The 18203-nt window shown below is 38.9% G+C and overlaps 1 protein-coding gene across 3 annotated transcripts in view; it reads right to left on the reverse strand.

Moving 5' to 3' along the window:
* Nucleotides 1-17836, reverse strand: part of LOC102301639 (zinc finger protein 638) — a 36468-nt gene extending 18632 nt beyond the window's left edge. The window contains exons 1-8 of one of the 3 annotated variants that reach the window (XM_005952145.3): nt 17765-17836; nt 7700-7729; nt 5814-7604; nt 2596-2657; nt 1847-2110; nt 1539-1726; nt 1045-1244; nt 667-801 (exon numbers count right to left, since the gene is read on the reverse strand). In XM_005952145.3, coding sequence (XP_005952207.1) covers nt 667-801; nt 1045-1244; nt 1539-1726; nt 1847-2110; nt 2596-2657; nt 5814-7331 — 2367 coding nt within the window. In that variant the 5' untranslated portion in view covers nt 7332-7604; nt 7700-7729; nt 17765-17836. Of the gene's footprint in view, nt 1-666; nt 802-1044; nt 1245-1538; nt 1727-1846; nt 2111-2595; nt 2658-5813; nt 9152-17764 lie in introns of those variants that run through there. The other 2 variants (XM_005952146.3, XM_042216835.1) reach the window with 2 other exon arrangements.
* Nucleotides 17837-18203: the final 367 nt, after the last annotated feature.

Consider the following 18203-nt stretch of genomic DNA (forward strand, 5'->3'; position numbering starts at 1 on the left):
GGTCTTTGGAAATCTGCTTTCTTTAGTTAGAATTAGGCATTGTTACGTTTATTCACTTTCTTTCTTAAGTCTCAAGCCTTTAAAAGCCACATCCAGTGAGTTACTGAACTGCTGTTTTAGCCCTGCAAAAGTAACTTGCACATGTTGATCCAGAGCAGGAAACGATATTCCAACACAGAAAATTTAACCCTTTATTGATTACCTGTAGAAGTAACTTTACGTTGAATATCAATAACGTTTTGTTTGACACATTCTGAAACAGATTCGACAACTTCAAGATGGCTCTTAAATTCTGATTGGGATTTATACATGCAAGTCATTAACCAGCTTCATTAAGAATACTGACTGCTCAGCACGACACTCTAGACCAAACAGCAGTTCCTTGTTAATGACGTCAGTGCAAAGATGTTTAGGATAAAGATTTTATGCCAAGTAGCAAAACAAAAGCAAAGTAGAAGGGCACTCCATCATCTCCAATATCAGTATAAAAGCAATTGCAAATTTATCATTTAGTGGGTTTCTTCCTCTTTCCATGCTCCGCCACTTCCCACGTAATTAAACTTTGATACCTATCACATACTTTGTTATTGCTAATGTGGAAAGATGAAATGGTACACTTTTACAGCAAAAAGACATACACACTCTTTTTACTCTAACTGTACATACCTGCAGTTTGGCCCTCAACAATAGAACTGACTTGGTTTTTCCAAAAAAACCCACAGCAGCAACCACATCATTGTATGAAATTGAATCATAAACCCCTTCCAGCCTCACCATGGTTGGAGGTAAAGGTTTATCACACTATGAAAACAAAATAAAACAGAAAAAAGACAAAGTTACACCAAATATAGATGTGATCATGACAGGATGAATCCAGCTGTTTTTTAAATATATTATTTGTTGTAGATGAACACATCGGTGTCCAGCCTTTACAAAATCAGCAACAACTCCTGACACATTGTTACTGATCAAGGCATTGAGCAGTGACTCACATAAACAAAATTACCATATGTTAACTGCCTGTAACCAAACAAACACACCAACCTTAGGTTTTGCAGAGAAAATTGCCCATCTCTTCTGGAAGATAGGTTTAGCTTCGGGGGTCTTGGAAGTCAATTCCCTTCTTGCTGGATGGCAGGATGACAATGAAGGGGCAGCAGTTGATAATGGCTCATCCAGTAAGACAGGAGCCAAATTTTTCACCACCATCTCCAAGTCAGGCTGATCGGGCAAAGACTGAACATCTGCAGGGACAACGATGGCAGAAAAAACAGCCTTTCACTGTACACTACCAATATGATTAAATACAGAGCTACAAAAGCACTTTATTGAAAACAACACAAGTTATTTATTGTTATTAATTCAATTTTAAAGAAAACACACAAAAAAAATATATCTGGTTGAGGCTGGTTTCCTCTATCTTTTACAGTATAAACTAGTAATATATTTGTGTTTAGCAAGTGTAAATTAACCACAGAATAACCAACTTGTGCACTTGGTTAACTTATAAAATACAAAATGTTTGCAATTTATCAGACCTGGAGTGTCCTGTAGCTTCATTGTACTTTTCAATTTCTTTGGTTGAGGGGATGACCTCTCCATTGATGGCTGTCTTTTAAGGCCTCTGCTAAGTTTCTCATCTCTTCTTCTCGGGTCAGACCATTGCTCATGGCTCCTCAGGTCTGACTGATGACGGTAGGAGTTGGGGTTTTTATAACGTGGTGAGCTGGAAGGACAAATCAAATTCAAAATTTCTAAAAATGACAAAACGGCTGAAAGCGATATTAGCAATATTTCTGACATGTAAAAATGCTGATATTAATGTTTGTCTCCAACTAGTGAGTACCTGTGAGTATGTCTGGAGCTGTGTGGGGATCGTGATCCACTCTTGATTTTCTCTCTTCTACCCTCAGAGCTGTGGTGGTGTTTGTGAGGGCTACGTGAATGAGAAGAATAGCTACTAGGGCTAGCCCTTCTTCCATTTGAGCCATGCCTTTGGCGTGGGCTGTGTGAGCGAGAGCGAGAACTCTCATGTCTGGTTTTCTGATGACGATGCTGGGAAGTTTCAGCAGATGTGGAGGGCATGGGATTGTTTTCTGTGCCTACATCACTAAAGGATATTAATAAAGAAATGAACGGGTAAACAAATAAAAAGGAAATGCTGCAAAGCTTCTGTGATTGGTTTTTGCCTGATGACAAATATTGTTACCTTGACAATGGTACAACACTACCATCCCACTCTGGGTACCAGTGGGATGAAAATAAAATTTAGAAAAGCTATTTCAAACAGCAACTATTAAAAACCAAAAGCAACTACAGGAGGTATCCTAAAGAATGGTTTCTGAAAGAACTGATTAACCCTTAAAGATTATCAACAATGTTTTTGGGTGGCTCATATTCTGTCAAATAAACTGCTTTAGAGGACCTAAGGTATGGAACATATAGCACACCCTAGAAGTAGTAAAATAAAATTACATCAGGAGGTTTCTGTCGAGTCTACCCCACAAGGTCTGGAAAAACTGTGATTCTCACTAATCAATCAAAAAAAAGGACAAAGATCTTTGAAATTTGTAGTTAAAAGGAAGACAGACTGACTGTATCTGGAGGAGTTTGCAGTTTTCAGTATGAATGCTGGTATTCTGGTGTAAGATCCAATCCTAAGACACAAAAAACAAGAAGAAATGTAGTGTTATCAGTTTTAATGCCGCCAGCCTTCAGTTCAGTTACCATCTGAAAACACAAATAAACACAACTGTGGCCTCAAGTCCCTTACGGCTCAGTCATACTAAAATGCAGTAGTAAAAATAGCAGGGGAGAAAAAAAAAAAAACACTGCTGGCCATCCAGTGATTGCACCGATTTTAATTTTGGTTTTTTTGGTCCAAGTAGTTGGTTTCCCCCATAGGTTGAGTGTGCAATATCCTAAACCTCTGTGTGGCCATCTTTAGTCACAATGTAATTACACAGGTTGCCCAATGGAAGGTAACCAGTTTACAAACAACTACAGTCTATTATGGATTGACTGACCCATGATCACAAATTGCCTGTGACTCATTTCTTTGCAATAAGGTTGGGAAACTGTTCTAGTTATAGTCCTACATAAAAGCTGTTGCCTATATGACTTGGAGTTAGGGCTGGGCTATATCACACTGTTCACGGTAATACCGGTGTAATGTTGGGCAACGATAAGAAGATGAAATATCGCGATAGAACAGGGGTGTCAAACTCAAATACACAGTGGGCCAAAATTCAAAACTGGAACAAAGTCGCGGGCTAACGTTAATATTTATTGAAATATATTTATTCCTCTAGATATAAGAATGAATCTTTTCTTATGGACTCAAACACGTTTTGCTGAAAAACTGAATATGGAACAAGCAAAGCTTAATACTAAACAATATATATATTAGCTGTATAATACCAGTAGGCCAGCTCTAATAGTAATTTGGTATGGCTTCGCGGACCAAATGTAATTAGGCTGCGGGCCAGAGTTTGACACCTATGGGATAGAATATGGGTAAAACGCGCATGTGCAATGCCTTTGTTTACATACGCACATGGCGGCGATGCAGAATGAAAAGAGCGAAAGTGGATCATTGAATGAAACGGATGAACCAGAATAGGTTTGTAAAAATGCTGCAACTTCAGTGTGGAACTGGTTTGGCTTTCAACCATTAGATACACAACAAAGCACTATTTTTGGTAGAGCATGCTAGCGGGCCGTCGTTATTACCGTGTTTATTGGGAAATACAGCACACTTAAAATCAATCCTTTGATTTTTCTGAAAATCAACAGTGCCCCTTATAATCCCGTGTGCCTTATGTATGAATTCTGGTTGCGTTTACTGACCTCGAAACAATTTTATGTACACGGCGCTCGAAAATCTGTCAGATGTTTCAGTATGACTTTGCTAAGCTACGAAGCCGCACCGCTTGATGGATTGTCGGAGCATTACGGCTATCGTAGGCAGGAGCCTCGCGGAGTGATACGTACTGTGCTTCAACATAATATTACAGTATTGTGTGTGTGTATAGCCTCTTTTTAAGTTTTGTGGATATTATACATGGTTATGCTGAGGATATGTCGGCCAATTTCCACTGGAAATGCCTTTTGGTTAAACTGTCAGCAAGGAATTTGCATTTGCACTGTAATTTTTTTAATATAACTTTAATGCACTTAAAAAAGCTGCTTGTGTAAGTGAAAATACATTGATGTTTTCTCTTTTTTTTGCACTAATAAAGTTGTGGGGTTGTAAAGTATTTTGTCTAGTGTCAATTATATCGTCAGTTATATCGTTATCGCAAATTTTCAAATGTATATCGTGATAAATATTTTTGGTCATATCGCCCTGCTCTACTTGGAGTTACATTGCCACCCTGCAGCAACTAAATCTGTTTGTGGAGGAAACTTCTGTTTCAGAATTATGAGGTTCTGGCTGAACTCTTAATGTAAATTCAGGTTTATGTACATTTCAGTTTATATAGACAGCAACAGATAAGCATTTTTCTATCATTTATCTATCTATCTCAGTTGATTGGCATATTACTACAATGAGATGGCATATAATTGCTAATTCGACCCCATTCACACACAAACTGGGAGCAGAAAAGTTCTGTCTTATTGCCACTTTGTTATAGTATTGATACAGCAACGTTTTGAAGACAGCAACTGGCTTAGTAATCCCCATCTTCGAAGCAACTATGTCAAAGGCAATGTAAATTCATTGTACATGGCCCAAGTAATTTGAGTCGTACCGCAGTCTCCTAACACTGTTTTGCCTAGTGTGACTGCAGCATTAGACAGTCAAATTTTGTTCATCACTATGATGCCCTGCGACATTATGCAACACTAACTTGGACGTATATCCAGGTTGTCAAGGAAACAGCACTAAGCAATAAACCTCAAAAAGCATGTCATACATTTGTATAGACAAAGACTTTGATTAAATTTTGAAAAATATGATAGATGATAATCATAGAAGTAACTACAGTTCAGTTCATAAGTTTTTGGACAACTGCTAAATTTTTGTCATTTTGCCTCAGTATGCCACTAGATTTGATGTGGCTGAATTCCGATTCATTTTCAGACTTAATTAATTTATCTCAAACTTTTTCAGAAGCTCAAAAGTAACTTTACAAATGCACATAGTCTTAAAAGATAATGACTTCCTAAAGTCCTGAACCCATACGAACTCCCAAATACTGTTTCCTTCTTTGAGATGCTCTGCCTTTACTGCAGGCACCTTCAATGGCTAATTGTTTGTGTGTCTCTCTCTTTTTTCAATACCTATTTTCTTTGCCTTGAGAAATTCTTGAGTTATTTCGTTATCCATTTGCACTGTGAAAACACTATCTTTGCAGTTCTGCATCATTTGGCTAAAAATTGAGCGGGGAGTACAGCACTGTACAATTAATTCATCTGCTACCTCAATCAACAGTCACTGAGACTATTCTCCTCATTCTACCAGTAGCCACACAATTCCTCTACAATGTTTGTCAAATGTGACATTCTTTGGATCATGAACTGTTCCTTTCCTTATATTGTTACAAAATTTCATATTGTTTTTGTTAATGGGTACACAGCTTACAGCTTGTGGTGCACACCTTACTGGAATACTTTTGTCAATATTACTGATTCAGTGAAACAATGTTTAAAATCAACTGAAAGTACCATTTATAGATTTTTTTTTCAACAAACAGCCATCAGTTCTTCCAAATGAAAAGAAAATTAAATTGAAACTCAATCAAAATAACGTAATCTTAAAAAACTTGTCCTCCTAAACAAGGGCAAACAGAGTATACTCTTCCACCCACCTTCATATGAGCACATTGTTGTAAACACAGAGAACAGGTATGTGGAAAGATTTTTGGTGTGGCTGCAGCATAGTCTTGCTTCATGGCCCTTGTTGGGAGAGCCTTTGAAAGCTCCCTGTTTGCCAAGCACTGCTTATTGGAAGATGGAATAGTTATGGTACTTCGGGGGGAAGAAAGTAGAGAAACTGGTTTTGCAGCAGCATTCATGATCTGTTTACTCTGCCTTCTTAGCTGTTGTTGAGTCCACTTATGCTGCTTCTTGTTCATCGGTTCAGCAACCTTAGAGTCTTGTTCTTGAGTTGCACTCTCTTCCTTGGTGTGAATGTAATCATTATCGGGATGCACAACACAGACCACACTGAGAGGTGGCTGAGTTTTTAAGGCTGACTGCTGATATGTCTCTGGTTCTTTAAAGAGAACTAGCCTGGAGACCTCAGACATCTTAGGAAATCTTGAGTCTGTGTCCTTCTTCGGTGGAGAAAAAGAGCTGATGATTTCTTGAGAAGACCGGCTTGGTTGGATCTGTTGAGCTGCATTACTGCCTTGAGAAGTCACACAGACTTGGACTGAGCTCAGACTGGAAACAGTATCCTGCAGGTCAAATGGTGAAACCATCGTACTGGTTTTCCCTTCTATCATACTTTTTTGGAGTGGTTCTCTATTGTGGCTGCTACTCTCATAACAGTCCATCAACAACATACTTCTACTCCCACCATTGCTAGCTCTCTTGTCACTGCTCTTCCCAATCTCATCTACAGTATATTTGGCAGTGTGTCCAGAGTCAATCACTTTACTTGGTTGAACAGTAGGTGACATTTCATCCTGCCACATCTCTTCTCCTCTTTTTGTATTAAACCTGTCCCTTCTACTCATACTGGTGGTTGGCTGAAGATCTGGATTTGGTTCTGATTGAACTGCATTTGTACCCCTTTGATTGCGTATTTGTTGTAAGATAAAAGGCAGGTTACTAGGGGTGATCTGGTCTTCGGGGTAAGAAATCAGATATTCCAAGTCTTCTTTTTCAAGTCCAAACTGCAAAAGGATGTTAGCAGCTTCTTCTGATGTGTACTGAGGGTACCTGGACTCTGCCACAGCCACAGGTTTGTCAGGCAGTTGAGAGTCATAATCACCTAAACCTGGAATGGATTGGATATGACATTCTCCTTCACTCAGAGCAGCAAATCTACTGTCATGACTGCTTTTATTTCTATAAGAAGCCGGTGATGCATGGAATTTAGAAGAAGAATCCTCAATTTCACTTTTGTAGTTTGGCAACCAGTCCATACCGCTATCAACATCAGAGAGTCTTTGAGAGAGCGAAGACACTGGATTGCTTGTTTCAGTGATTGATGAATGAAACTCATCACTAGGCGTGCTAGTAAAATGACTGTCCTGAGAGTCAGCCAGAGTCATAGACCTGTTAGGGTCCCCACTTGCATGTACATCCGATAGTCCATACTGCCCCTGGTTGGAACTTTGGTTCCCAGAGGCATGGGTGTTATCCATGGGATGGGACATGATCTTATCACCCTCCAGAAGGTTATGTAGGGCTGGGGTAGTCAGGAAGGAGGATGCTGCAGTTAGACATGGAGATGGCGTGCTGAATATTGTTGGTAAGGTGCTAGGTCAACAGGCAACTACAAGAGTGCCATTTATCTATATCAGTGCAAGGTGGACGTTCAAAAGAGTCAACTCCAAGGTAACTTCTCCTCAATCACTAGTGGGATCCCTGGAAACTCTCAATGTTGTGGCCTTTGTAGAGGCCCTGGAGCAGAAGAAGAGATACTATCCCTTAAAAATAACAAAAAGTTGAAAAATTAAAAATGGAAAATGGTGTTATTGAACTGGTGTGGGCGTCAATTTCTTGGATCGATGGAATTCATCACCTGCATGGTCTTGTCCTGATTTGCTCAGTCCTGCAAGATAGAAATGATGTCATTGATATCATGTCAGGGTCTTTTCTGGGGAAAAAAAAGAAAAGAAAGAAAGACAGACAAAAAGCAAAGCAGGCAAAAGCATAAAATGATAGGTAAAGAGAAGAAAGAAGATCATATGACATAGAGAATACATTTATTTAGTCTTTCTTTCAATGAGACCCACCTAAGTATGTCTGACAAAGTATTTCAATTTCTATCTGTAAGAAAGAACAATGCCAATTATGATCAATTTACTAGTGGACAAACCCCTCTCTTATTCTAAAAGCTTCAACCAGCTAGCCTTGGCCTCTACCATCTCATGCTTCTCTGGCAGCTGGTTGTGGAAATCCTCAATATTGTGCAGTTGCTTTCACAGGGAAGATCTCATCTTACGACTAGACAGACTCCAACTTGACCTTTTGGACTGGAGCTAAAGAGGTTCCCTTTCTGGGGAGATCTTTAAGTTTGAATTGCACTCAAATCAGCAGATGCAAGACCAGTTTACTTTTCTGAAGCAGAACAAGGATCAGCTGTGATCCAAAACCAAGCAGCTAATTTTACTGTTCTATTCTCAATTTGTCACAAGAAAAATTGGAAATTGCATACAGATATTTATTGAATAAAATATAAACCTACATGAAAATACAGAATAAGGCAAACACAGGGTTTATTTAATTGACAATATTGAGTATGACCACAGGCTGAAATGGAGTCGCAAACCACGAGAGAACCTCCGCTGTGTTTTACAGATAGCTATAAATGACGACTGTTATACCTCTCTCCTGATCTCCTGTGGATGCATTGATGACGGGCTGAACAAAAAAAAATTTCAAGTTTGGATTCACCACTCCATAAGACTCACTGCAACTGACTTCCAGTCCAGTTCTTGTGTAATCTGGCATACCTCAGCCTTTCCTCCACATTTCCCTTTCTTAAAAATGGCATCCTGACAGTCACCCTTCCCCTGAGACCATTTCTGATGAGGCTTTAGTAAGCAGTAGATAGATCAGCTGAAGTTCCAGATGTATCTCTTAGGTCCTGTGTCAGATGTGTTTTCCTAGTTTTTAGTTTGTAGGTTTCCTACTTTCCTAAATTTTTAAGGACACACTGTATGTATAAGTGTTCAGCTAAAAGCTCTTTGGGAATTACCTTATTGGTGCAAAAACACAGTTTTATATCTGGAAACAGTTTTATCTTTAGCTTTGTTAGTTTTTTCCAGATTGTGAAGAAATTATATAAGAAAATATATTTTTGTGAAAAAGTTCCTATTTTAAAATGGGTCTTTTAACCTGTCTGTTATGAGTGAATTTTTTTCATGCGTGAATAATTCATAGATCCGTCTTAAGCAGTGTTGGTCAAGTTAATTGAAAAAAGTAATCAGTAACTAATTACTGATTACTTCCCCCAAAGAGTAATCCCGTTACTTTACTGATTACTTATTAGTAATTAGTTACTTAGTTACTTTGTAAAAAACACGATTTACAACCTGAATAGGTGATAAAGCGATACATAATCCATCATACAAAATGTAATCAAATGGAAACGTCTGTTTTTAAAACTTGTTTTATTAGTTTTAGTCTTTTAACTTTATGCATCAAGCAAAAAATTAAATTATATGCAACATTCTCTGACTGGAAGAAATTTGTTTAACATTTAAACCTATTTTCTGCACATTCCAGCACATAAAATAAAATATTTTTTGTGTTTACACTCACTCTTTCAAATAGATGCAAGTAAAACACAGCAGAAAATAAATAAAATCAAAGACTCAGCGGTCCTGTTGCTCTATTTTCACCTGTAAAGCAGGAGCGGGTAGGCGGAGGTTTACCCTGGTGCAGGTGTGCCGCGGTCAGTTGAAGAATCCGCGAGTTTCTCTGTGAATTTCCCATTACGTCGTAGCGCACTCGGTGCTTGCTTGGAAGTTTAGGGGGTTTTTTCGCTGTAAAAAGAAGTTTTCTTCCCACGCACACACCGGACACTAATGTTTTTGTCACTTTTTATGGAATCAAACTCAAAGTAAGGTCAGTACTAGGGCTGAACGATTATGGAAAATAATCTAATTGCGATTTTTTGCCCCAATATTGCGATTGCGATGCGATATGCGATTATTTTTTAAGGTCTTTGTCTTCTGTATTATTAAACAAAGACAAGCAATACATCATATAGTATGGCCAATACTATATTACATTAATTTTAAACTGTTCTTTCCTGGAAGACAGACCTCTGTTATGATGACATGAGGTGATGCATGAATTGATGACTGACATTTTTATTTAACTTCTTCAATCACAACAGTATATTTGAACATACACAATAGTTTATTTTTAGCTTACAAACATCTGAGCATAAAGTGCTGACAAGGAACCCTGGTGTAAACATTAAAATGAAAGTCAGTACAATGTGCAGATTGCAGAAATATACATAAAAAAAATCAGTGGCTTTACCACACTCAGTTTTTCGACATCTGTGAACTACTAGACAGTCATTCAATTAAAAAATAATATTAAATAAATAAAACTAATAAATAAAAAATACACACATCTTACTGATCTCTGCAGTCAGTAACATTACACATAAAGTGCAAACATAATAGCAATTGTATAAACACACACACAAACACGCCTTTAAAATTTAAAGGCGTGAAATTGGACGGTCAGAAGGCTAGTTCTGATTAGCGTCACCGCTGTCTCGGTGGAGTTTAATAAACTCGGCCGTCTGCTTCTTGCTATCTAAAATATAACCAGACACTGGTGTAAATTCTCGACTGTCTCATACTTCTGTTTAATCAGTTTTCTGTTTGACGTTTAGTCAGCTGTGTGAAAACCAAGGAGGAACCCACCCGGGGGATTAATAAAGTTTTATTTTATCTAATCTAATAACTTTAATCTCAGCCAAACCGATTTACTCACGAACAAACAAAACACTGAAAAAAGCCCAACAATAACATTTTTAGGTTGTCTAAGTGACTTATATATTACGTTTAACCCGAGCAGCGAAACTCCGCGGTGATCTGAAAATGATGTGCCGGGAGTTGTGCCGTTCTCGGCCGCATCAGTAACCCTCGAGCTCCCGGCTAGCTGTCGAGCTGGTGGGTAGCAGACGCCTCTGAAAACGTCGAAGCACTTTTGCAAATATGGGATATCTTGATAAACCGAGCAGATATTTGATGTTTACACAACTACTTTCTCGCCTGAAAATATGTTAAAAGTTTATTTTGTGACCCAGAAAGATTAGTATGAGTAATTTTAAAACTTAGTAGCGGCCGCCATTGCTGGAAACTGGAGTTTGGCTGGGCCGCGCTATGAATTCTGGGATATGGTAGTAATTTGGACAGCCTTCGGCGCGTCGCTGTGACGTAATCGGTCTACAAATGCGGCCTCAGGAGGATGCAGCCCATGAATTTGGACATGTCCAGAGTATAATCGCAGCCTTTGCGGTTAGAAAATTGCACTTGATCATGTCGCGATATTATCGCAAATGCGATATATCGTTCAGCCCTAGTCAGTACTTCCACGCTTTAAACGCTGCACGCTCATACTCTCTCCCGCATTCGATATATTATCCATTGTTGATCTGCACACAGCTGTTGTCACGAACGTCGCACTCGCATACGTCACTGTCATGACACATTCTCGCAAAAAAAAAAAAAATCACGGTTAATAATCCCTTACTTTACTCGTTACTTGAAAAAAGTAATCAGATTACAGTAACGCGTTACAGTAATGCCTTACTGCCCATCTCTGGTCTGAAGTGACTTAGCAAATGTTTAAAACACCTCTGAAAATGGTCAGGTACAAAGACTGGACTGAAAATGAGTGTGAAAGAAGCCAATGTCCAAAGCAGAACTTTGAAAGACCTTCAGAAAGTGTGGAAAACTATTGCTTAAGAGCACTTAAAAATGTTAATACACTCTGGCTCCTTGGAAGCAAAACATAATGAAATGTGGCAAGATGAATAAAAGACATCCCATTTCACATGCCAAGAAAGGAAGTTATTTAAAAAATAAATACATTTTCCACTTACTGCTACAAGATTACCTGAACAACCGTGACATTTTTTTCTATGTTGCCTAATCAGGATTATGCAACCCTGAATATTAATTCATTTCCTACACCAAGTGCACACATCAACATTACAACCTGACTTCTGAGATATAACAGGATCATCTCCCACAATGAGACACTCTTTAATTCCTTTAGTAGTTTCATTTCATGGGAAATAAAAATGGCTGCCAAGAAAAAGGTTTTCTGAACACGCCACCTGAACAGACCAGAGGCGCTTACACTGTTGTGGAAGTTTCTATTTAATAAAGCCTGCAGACAAATGGTGAGCAGTAGCTAATATTCTTTCATCAGAAAAGAACAAAAACCCAAGCTTGGTCAGAGAAGCAAACATTGCTGGGGCAGTTGATTGGCAGAGTCTCTGCTTGAGCCCAGAATGGCCCTGAGTTTAAATACTTCCTACAGAAACAAAAGGCAGTACGCAGCTGTTTTCACACCTTTGGTCTTCACACTCCCTTGCTATCTCTTACAGTGGTTGAAGAGACAAAAGACTCCACTACCTTTACTCTGCTTTTCCTCCAACTTCCTGAGATACAATCACCCGGCTTTTCAATGGCATGAATGTGTTAGATGTTGAGACCTTTGGAGAATGTGAATAATACATACATAAAATGCAGTGGTGCATTTTCCACAGTGACAAGCCAAAATGCCTGCTGCTGAAAAGGCTTTTAGTGAAACATAACACACTGTATTTACAGTTGAATATTGGGGTGGGGGGGTTATAATAGGGCTGGGCGATATATCGAGTTTTTAAAAAATATCGATAAATTTTTATACGAGATATAAGGTGTGACAATATCCTTTATATCAATATAGTCTATGTTACGTTATAATTATACTTGTGGAGCCGCAAGTTTGCCTCTCTTTCGTCCACTTTCGTCTTTACGCAACATTCCTCGGCCTCGCCCCTCCTTCACTGAACACAGCTCCCCCCCCCTCCCCCATCACTTCACCTGCAGGAAGCGACAAGATGGACACGGCAACTCTCCGTTAACGAGTTACTGCACATCGCCCCGTGCGTGGGGCTGGACGCCGTCAACGTGTTAGCTAGCTAACCACGCTAACGAGCTAACCACGCTAACGCCATGCAGCCCAGAGGTGCTGCACAGCCTAAAATCCTTGCATTTTCTCAAAAGTTGACAGTGCGCCTTATGTATGAATTCTGGTTGTGCTTGATGGCCGCGAACCAATTTTATGTGGAACACAGCGCTCAGCAATCTGTCAAAAAATGTTTTAGTATGACTTTGGTAAGCTACGGTGCTGCACCGCTTGATGGATTGTCAGAGCATTACGGCTACCGAGGAGCCTTCGCGGAGTGATACGTACTGTGCTTCAACGTAATATTACCGTATTGTGTGTGTATAAGGACTATAAATGGCACCTGTTAAGAGACGTGGTTACGAAGAGGATTTCAAACTCCAGGCTGTCAGTCACACAGTAGAAGTTGGGAACAGAGCAGCTGTGAAATCTGTCTTTGTTATTATGCTCAGCGTCGTTTAGTTTACATTTTGACTGCACAATTGTGAGCTTTTTGTTATGCACAAAAACAACATTGTTTTCTTTTATTTATGGAGCATTATTATTTAATAAATGCTCATAATTTATTTTTGAGTAAATCTTATGTACATCTATGCTCTATGTCAATAAAAGTGCCTGTGTGACATCTGGGACACAGCTTTGACTAAGAACTCTCTTTTTGTTCTTACTTTATGGCTTTAAAAAAATATCGAGATATATATATCTTATATCACCGTCCAGGTAAAAAATATCGAGATATGAATTTTGGGTCATATCGCCCAGCCCTAGTTTATAATATGGCGGTTAATGGGGGTAAGAATACAAAATAGAAAACAGGCCTGGAATAGGAACAAAGAATTGGGGTGCAAGGCAGGAGGGCAATCAACCCCCACCCCAAGGGCAGGGCAGGACACAACACTTACTGAGGGTGAGGGGCAGACAAAGGGCAAACGTACACTATCTTAAAAGGAGATGGGGGACAGGGTGTCAGCACCCCTGGCCACTGTACCAGTGTTTTTCCTATGTGTGTTTTACTGTAGGGGGAGGAGATCAGAGGTTATGACTTGTGTGGAATTCTTTAGATCAGCCTTTAGAATAGGACTGCAGTGTGCTGATCTCCAGATGCATCTATAAGAGTAATGGGAAATAAAAGTATTGTGTGAAACTTGGAAACATCTCTGCGTGATCTGTGATTGTCCTGCTAAACCTCAGTGCTGCGTTCGATACTGTCGACCATAATATTCTATTAGAGCGATTAGAACGTGCTGCAGGTATTACAGATTCTATTTCTCTCTCAATATCAGACTTGATTTAAACTTTGCTGATCAACTGGGCGTTTATAAAATATGCTGTGGCAAATAAATTAGCAGAAAAATAAATGGCCGAAGCCCCAAGATTATCTTAAAAACACTATTACTTAAAAACAAAGCATTGGTGTTATTCCTAATTTATTTTCAACTCTTCTCATTTGAGCTCAGAGTGCATTAAGCTTTGACTGGTGAATTGAAATGATGTTAGCAAAACCTTATCTTTCTGTCTGTGTAATAGAGCAAATAAAGGCTACAAGGATTTTGCTTTGGTTCCATCTTACATAATGTCTCTCAGACAAAACATAATGAGTGAGCAAGAAAGAACCCAAAGCATTGTTACCTGAGCTTTTCAGTCACTCCACCAGATTTAAGAAAAAGATATAACTCACAAACATACAAAGACAGAAGTGTTAGTCTGTCAGGTGTGAAACACCTTCAAACTGCTGCTGCTTTGCCGTTGGCTTCCCCCATGTAATAGAAATTTGTTGTTCTGACGTGCCCTGATATCCTGCACTGTATGCTGAAAGCAGGGAGTGCACCAGATTCCTCTTTCAGTTTTGTTTCACGGTCAGCACACCGTGCAGCTGCACCTAGTTCTAAAACAGCTGGGCGAAGACAGCACAGTGAGAAGTTAACAGTCTGCTACATCCTTTGCATCCCTTTAAAAGAGGTTTTCTTTGCCTGATCTGACCCCTTAAGTCAGATTGCAACCACACTCTCCTGCTACCTGCTGCTATCACACATGCAAACATGCAAACAAAGCAAACAAAACAACTCATACATTAATAGGCTGGTTCTCAGGAGGATATGTGGGGCAAACCATTAATATTTGTACATTTACAGTCAGATGACATACCAACACAGTGTTGCTCCATCACACTCACAGAGAAAAACAGGAGGGAAGATTAGGAAGAGAGACTAGTGACATAACAGAAATAAGCTTTCTTTAATTTATTTTATTTTGAAAAACAACATGTTTTGCTGTCATTTCTGCTCAATGGGATTAAACTGATGCAGTTCAAATAAACTGAGTTTCAGATCCCACTGATTCTTCTGAGACAGTATGTTGAGCTTAATCAAACAGAGCCTGAATGTATTTATTCTATTTATTGTTTTTTGGTAGAGTGGTTTTATTCTGGCCTTGCAAGAGAGTGGCAAATTGTCGAGGGTGAACGCTACCACTCGCCCTATGGTAGCTCTGACACTGATACTAATTTTGATGTTTACCACTGTGAGAATCCCCTCTTTTTTAACATGTTTCTCCAAAACCTGTATATGCCTTTAATGACAATGGTGCCTTTCCAGATGTGCAAGCTGCAAATTCCATGGGCACTAATGCACCTCCATACTGTCAGGCTTTTGAACTGAGTGCTGATAACAAGGCAGATGGTCCTTGTCTTCTTTATTCAGAAGGACAAATTGTCTATTTCAGATTTGACTCATCTGACAGCAGAACATTTTTTCCACTTTGCCTCACAGCCCATTACAAGTGGGATGACATGTTTACACATGGCTCCTTCTTTTAATGAGCATGCTTTAACCTGCATTTGAGGACTGTATGCTGTGAAGCACATATGTGTTAATGAGATTTGAAAACCATTGTATGTGTTGTTTTTAAACATTTTGTTGTTTAAATTTTTGCAGAAATCAAGGTTGTGAAAGACAGTGATAAACTGTGAAACAGCAGAAACCTTATCAGGCATTCTGGGAAAATGCCTATGAACCTAATGACAATGTGTGACAGAAATGCTTACTGATTATCAATGATGCACTTACTCAAGGCCAAATTTGCCCAAAAGTTTGAACTGCCAGGAATCTCAATAGTAGACAAACCAAGCAAAAACACCCAGGCAGAAAATGACGACTGCAAAAGAAGTCCCTAACTCATGTGTCCCCCTCCCAGGCCAAATTATAGAAAGACAAATCCTTTGAAAAATTGCAAGACATAAAAAGTGGGTAAAAGTCACAGTGAAAAGTGCAATGCTCGACTCTTTTCCATTGCACATCTGGATAATCCTATCGAGCAGTAAATGTAAAATATTAGGTTATTTCTGAATTATAGATTGAGGTCAATACAGCCTGTTGTCAGATGATCATAGTGTAAATCCAGCTTCCTGCTTGCTTAAAGACAGCACTTACTAAAGGCAGGGTGCCATCGTTTTTTAAAATCAGTTACATACTTAGATGTGCTCATAGATGTTTAGTGTGCTCAATATGCAAGATTTTGAATTACAACATATTCTAGCAGTCTTTACATAGCCCATCATCAGTCATCAGCTACAGACTACAAAGTAACTAATTTTGTTAGTGTTCAACGTAAACATCCAAGGTAGGAGGTAATGGTTAGCAATGTTTTATAATTAGCAGTAATTAATATTGATGAAATGTTTTTTATTTGAATTTAGAAGCAGAACATTGGAGGTTATCCAAGTCTTTAAGACTTCCCTGCAGTTTAACTAATTACTGTGTGTCATCTAACTCTATGGATGGCAAAAGCTTGGGATCATCTACATGGAAATGAAAAAGTATAATATGCTGTAGAATGATATAGTTTCCTGGGGCAGGATTGTATGTTAAACAGCTAAAATAAACCATTAACGTTATAAGTTGAGAGGTTAAAACTGTCAGTCAATCACCACTACAACTGGCAAAAAAACCTGTCCAAATAAGATCTAAAACACCAAACTCAACCATTATTACAAATTATGAGGACTTAAAACAAGAAACACTAAGTATAACATATAAATAAAGAATGATATTAAATGTACATGAGGGACAGCGTGTAAAATGTTAGCTTGAGTATACAAATCAGATGCTTAAAATGTTTATTCCAGTAGAATACTTTTGCAGCAAGACAAATCTTGCATAGACATCACACACATGGGCAGAATACGGCCTAAAGGCAGAAAACGAACCATTCAGTAAACCCCACGCTGTTTTAAAATGACTGACACAATCTCCAAAACAACCTCATATCTAACGCACTTCCAGTATTGGAGACTCCACTCATAAGACAATGCAAATGCTCATAAATAGTAAATACTGGGCTAAGATTTTCTTCATGTAGTGATGCAAGTCCTTATCCATTTTAGGGTGTGGTGGTGCTGGAGCATATTCCAGCTGGGTCAGAAGTACACCCTGTATTTGCAGCATAATGACTTGTGTTTCATCACTGGTCTATGCAATAAGAAACTGGTACATCTGAAAACATTTTCAGTTGCTTACTGTCTGGCAAACTTTTGACTCTAGGTTGATCTGACACGTAAAGTTCAGTATTATTTAGCAACATGTTTCAGTTCACCACTAGGGTGCTTGACCCTAGTGGTGAATAGTGGCCCTCCGGAGAAGACCTAAAAACTTCTTTAAAACTCCAACAGGGGTGATACCTTATTTTTAACCTAATCATAGTTTAATATTAACGTTTCATTTGACTTTATTGATCTTTATCATGTTTAAAAACGACCGCAAACGCCAAACTCCTGAGCCAAGTTATCAGTGGCACTGTGATAAAGTTAGCCTTACGTTTAACAACAAAACAGACGCGGAACACATTTTTCATAGTGAGTCTAAAGGCTGTAACAGACCAACAAACACCGACTGTGAGTAAAAGAATGAAACTCGGGTTGTTTATGGCATTTGTTTCCTACCTTTCGTTATGGCTTTGCTTTCCTGTTGCTTTGATGAGCGGAAACTTCCTCTGCTGTCTGTTCCGGTTTGATAGACGAGCCTTCAAAATAAAAGCACGACCTCTGAAAGACGTCGTTTCTATGACACCCCCCTGCCTCCCCCCCTCCAGCCCCTCCACACACACACACACACACACACCACACACACACACACACACACACACACACACACACACACACACACACACACACACACACACACCGTAGACAGTAAAGATTAAAAATAGACATCGAAGAAAAGCCGAATAAAAAAAGAATGTTGAAAAGAGAGAACTAACCAAAACAATAATATTAGCACAATATGAGCTAATGAAAGAAATGAAATAAAAAGACAGGACCAAGGTGGCTGTGCAACGGGAAATCCAAATATTTTGTTAGGAATTGTATAGTTTTTGGTGAA

This window comes from Haplochromis burtoni, unplaced genomic scaffold, assembly GCF_018398535.1.
Source record: "Haplochromis burtoni strain Fernald_Lab_line unplaced genomic scaffold, NCSU_Asbu1 Contig_1280, whole genome shotgun sequence".
Taxonomy (NCBI): domain Eukaryota; kingdom Metazoa; phylum Chordata; class Actinopteri; order Cichliformes; family Cichlidae; genus Haplochromis; species Haplochromis burtoni.